Genomic DNA, 5,219 nt, shown 5'->3' on the forward strand with positions numbered 1-5,219 from the left:
GATAAAAAATATTTTATGCATGAGCATGCATAAATATATTATATTATATGAAATTATACATCAAATATGTCCTATACATATTTATTTTTACATTGTATTTTTCTATACAATTCTACACAGTTCTTTATAATTTTGAAGATTTATACATGCTTTGATATGAGAACTTTAACAAAAGGGAAAAAATTGCTTATTTGTAAGTATACATAACTGTGTACAATTGCACAAAATCATACATATGTATATAATTATAAACAATTATAAATAATTTTTCACATTAAAAATTATTCATATAAGAACATGTATAAATCTCTAAAATTATACAAAACTATGTAGAATTGTATAAAATTATATATAAATATACAATGTAAAAATATGTATGGACATATTCGATGTATTAAATAGTTTTATATAATTCTATATATTTATTCACATTCATATATACAAATTTTTTTACCAGGATTATATTATGCACGTGTGCATGCACTAATTAATATAGAGAGATCAAATATTAACATTTAATGTACTGTAATTTAAGTATATGTTTACAGAATAGGGACAAAAATAGTCTTTAATTAATATCTCTTCTTCCAAAAATGTATATTATCTTTTCTATTCATGCACTGATAAAGCTTGCAAGAAATCTGTACTGACGTGCTGCCGACGGCTTAAGACCGATCTCAAGGCAGTCAAATACAGTTGCATAATTCAATCTTAAGTTCATTTGAGATGTGAAGGCGTTGCTCAAGATGTATCTTAAGCACGTATTTTTCAAGTCCAGTAAATTGTCGTCTTGAGACGGTCTTGTGCTGTCGAGATGCATTACTATTGGCTGTTCTATTCACAGTGATATGAAACAGCCAATAGCAGTGCATCATTCCGCACTATATCGAAAAGCTGTTTATTTAATACTATTGCGAGAAAGATTTCAGTTTCAAATATTTATTAGCTAGGTATATTACAATATCACATAGCATTGATCCTATTATATTATATACAGTGATAAGTAACAGTTTAAAAGTAATTTTTTCATAAATTTAATAATATTGAAAATTATAATTATTCTTTATAACAAAGCTAGTTTTTGTTAAAATATGCAAATATATCATAAAGTAAAATAAATACTAACATATGTATGTTTGTAAATCCTGGACGCAGGTACAGTTGTACGGTATGTGGTAGACAGCACGACCCGATTAATAGTTACATAACACGCATATTATATTACATTTACACTTGAGTGGGAAATTATAATATTGATGTTATGTAACTGTTGCTTGGTGTTTGCTGGGGACTCGAGAAATGCTAAACACTGTGTTAAATATAAATAAATATATTTAAAAAATCAAGCTTAATATAATATTGGTAATACTTTTTATTCATTTTTTTAATGTAAAAAGGGTACATGATCATTTCCATTTGCTGTTTACAGGAATTAAACACATTGACATTATACTTTTAATACCCGATATAAAATGTTTGATGTATAAGCATGAATAAATATTATATATAGGATTATATAAAATTATATATCAAATATGTCCATAAATATGTTTTTATATTGTATATTTCTATATAAGTCTTTGTAATTTTATATAATTCTACAAATTTATATAAAACAATTTGTAAAGGGAATAATTTGTTCATTTATAATTATATCTAATTATACATGACTATACATATATCAACTGTATACATAATTAGATATAATTATAAATGAGCAAATTATTTCCTATAAAATTTTTTAAATATAAATTTATGGAATGTTACATAATACTTTATATTTAGGCATGCTTATGCATGACAATTTTTTATCGGAATGGGTTTAGAAAACCGCATTTAATCTAACCACACGTGGAAAGGTATGTACAATTACATTTCACGTACGTACGTTCAATCAAATACTCTTGTCTGATCCTCTATGATAGACTGGATCAGGATAATAAATCTTTCATGTAATCCCGCTATTAAATTTTTTATGCATAAACATGTATACATGTATATATATAATTGTAAAAAATATAATAGAAATATACAAAACATGTAAAAACACGTATGAACATATATTTGATGTATAATTGTATATAATTCTGTTATATTCATACATGCTTATGCACAAAAACTTATAATAAAAAATTGTTTACAAGGAAGAACTTGCTCATTTACAATTATATCTAATTATGTAGGACTATACACTAACTGTATACATAATTAGATAGAATTATAAATCAGTAAATTGTTTACTTAAAAAATGTTTTCATATAAATTCATGGAATTAGATTATATTGGGATAGGTTAAATTTTCTGACATTTACGATTAAGTCGTGTTCTTAAGCACGGTCTTAGTCAAGGCGTTCTCAAGACGAATTTATGTATGTGAAGTTAACTTGAGACGGTTTTCGGTCTTAAGAACGTCTCGACAAAGATCGTGCTTGAAACGTGCTTGAGACGAGCTCGAACGATTGCCTGTCAATAATTTTTTGGATGTTAACCTCTATAATTAATGATATCGTTTTAAGAAGCCATGTTCTTTCAAAGAAAATAAAAAAACATGGCTTGTTAAAATGACACCATTAATTCCAAGACAATACATATACATATGTATGTATATATATCTCGTCTTGCAATTTATATGGGGCCCTATTCTTCAAGTGTGGTACAGGTTAGTTTGTTAAGTTCTTCAAAAGATTCAAGATATAAAATATGGTCCGAGGTATGATTAATTATTTTTATAAATAACACAATCATTATTTATAAAATTGTTAAAAGTTTATTGCTTATTAAAACATGTAAGTCTATCATTACTTCTTATGTCTGGACGACATCAAGAGTTACAAAATTAATCGCTGTTTCTTTAAATTGGATAATCATTCTGTTTTCTTTGCAGGAGAACCGTTTAAGGGCTGCCTCGGCGAAGTGCGTATCGGCAGCATGTTGTTACACTACTTCACGTACGAGGAGGTTTATCAGAACGCAAATTTCACTCCGTTGGAGTTCCTGGAGTAGCAGGGTAACGATAACGCCACTCATCGCGACAGTATTGGCTGCCAACTATGCTTCAACACGGACTGCAAGAACGACGGTTATTGCTTCGACAAGACCAACAGCTATAACGTGTACGAATGTCCTGCGGGTTACGCCGAGGACGACTGCTCTTTTAACATTGACGAATGCGTCGACAACAAATGTCAGAACGGTGCGACTTGCGTCGACGGTATCGCGAATTACACCTGCGTGTGCAAGAACGGCTGACAGGGATGGTTGTGCGTATTCTCTTCTCCTCAAGTTATTTTACCTTTCTTGTATAAGGAAGAATTGATATTTTTTGTTACTGTTATGTACATTTTTACATAATTAAACTCGTTATAAATTAATTACTCATATACATTTTTGAATTAATTACAGAAAAAGATATTAACGATAATTAATTAATAATTGATAATAAAAACGTGCACATTATCAATGTCACTTTATACAAGAAATCATACGTTTCGTAGAACAACTGCAAAATGTTTCAAAATCATCTTTATCATATTACAGAATTACACACACACATATCACATCAACACTAACAATAAGATAAATTCCATAAAACTGTCTTCTCCAACAATTAACAAGGGTTTATGATTCGCTCTCTTATATAATTCTTCTTCTATCTGATTACAGGTGCGATAGCGACATCAACGAGTGCGTAACGCTGAGTCCGTGTCAACACGATGGCGTATGCGTGAACCTGCCAGGCTTGTTCAGGTGTGAATGTCCCGACCAATTCACCGGCGAACTGTGCGAAAGCTTCCGGCTGATCACCTGCGAGAACGAGCCGTGCAAGAACGGTGCGACCTGCGTGGACATGCCGAATCCAAAGACGGGTGACAACTTCACCTGCAATTGCATGCCCGACTACGACGGCCCGATCTGTGACACGCCCTATTGCATCCGCAGAAAGTGCCAAAACGGGGGTAGATGCGATTTCCTATATCAGGTATATAATCGCTCCTCTCCTCGTTATGTCTTTATATCTTGATATTCTGAAGATCCATGGTTTGAAAAATCCCCGAGTTATCATATACTTAACCAATTTTTTTATTAGATTCTTAATTAGAAGCCCTGGGAAATTATAAATTATAAAAATTAAAGGTGATAAGTTTCTTAAGTCAATTGCTTCTGGATCCTATAATTTTGGGTTCCTCGGGCTTCAAAATTTTTCATTTTAATTCCAGAAATCTGGAAAATATTTAAATTTTCAGATTCTATTATAATTTATATTTGAAATATATAATATTATGTATATGTATATTCGTAGTCCTATAATTTCATAACGTCTGAGAGATTCTTTCGTATCGTATTAAGGAGGTTGCTCAGCTAACACAAAATGGTTAGAAATCGCTGAAATTTTTTGAGGTTATTGACGAAGAGATATTACGAATCTCTGCAAAATCTCAGGTGATTCGTCTACATGGTTTTCCGGAAATTAATTATTAAAGTTTGGTCTTATACACGGGCGATATAGCGAAATCTGTACCATAATTCTGATAAAATTCTCGTAGTGTAACAAAAATGGTAAGAATTGAATACAAATAGGTGCAACAGATTCTTTACATTATTATGAATAATTTCTGCGCAGATTGAAACGTTTCGTCTACGTCGTTATCGAGATATTAATAAAATAAAACGGAAAATTTGAGCTGGCTTCCGTAAAACAATAAAGCACAGTACGACGCGTGGCAACGTCGCTATAACCGTCAAATCGACGATACGTCGGCCCTCGATTGCGAATTCATTTTCTGAATTTTCTTTCGCTGCTTACCACCTTCCACTTGTTTTAACCGACGATCGTATTGTTTTCCGGATTGAATTTTTCCTTTCCATCGTTTCATTTTCGCCAAACACCAAAACTAAATTTGAGCACTAAATTGACAGCTGACCGGTAACGAAAGCATGCGACGGAGTGCCGAAGCCGGCGACCGTGCGGTGTGCGGCATGCACGCAGGGCTACCATCAACTAAAAATTACGTTGCGCGTGTGCCACATCTCAACTCTGTATATAATATTTTCGAGATACAAATAAACAAAGATCGATTCGTAACATATTTAAACAATTAATTATAACGATTCCACATACTTTTTATCCAAAATTTGTTTATCTTGCGCAACTAAAAATTTGATATTTCGAAGTTGGCAGCTGTTAGAGGTGCCCGTGTATAAGCATAGGCGTTTCCCCC

At 31.7% G+C, this 5,219-nt stretch overlaps 1 protein-coding gene across 1 annotated transcript; it reads left to right on the forward strand.

Moving 5' to 3' along the window:
• Window positions 1-2,077: 2,077 nt before the first annotated feature.
• Window positions 2,078-3,744, forward strand: LOC105555994. The gene is made up of 3 exons (XM_012003051.1): window positions 2,078-2,659; window positions 2,885-3,260; window positions 3,664-3,744. The coding sequence occupies exons 1-3, from the start codon at window positions 2,597-2,599 to the stop codon at window positions 3,690-3,692; spliced, it is 468 nt and encodes a 155-aa protein (XP_011858441.1). The 5' UTR covers window positions 2,078-2,596; the 3' UTR covers window positions 3,693-3,744.
• The last annotated feature ends 1,475 nt before the right edge of the window (window positions 3,745-5,219 follow it).

Source organism: Vollenhovia emeryi, unplaced genomic scaffold (assembly GCF_000949405.1).
Source record: "Vollenhovia emeryi isolate VEMERY1.0 unplaced genomic scaffold, V.emery_V1.0 DF940468.1, whole genome shotgun sequence".
In the NCBI taxonomy this organism is placed as follows: domain Eukaryota; kingdom Metazoa; phylum Arthropoda; class Insecta; order Hymenoptera; family Formicidae; genus Vollenhovia; species Vollenhovia emeryi.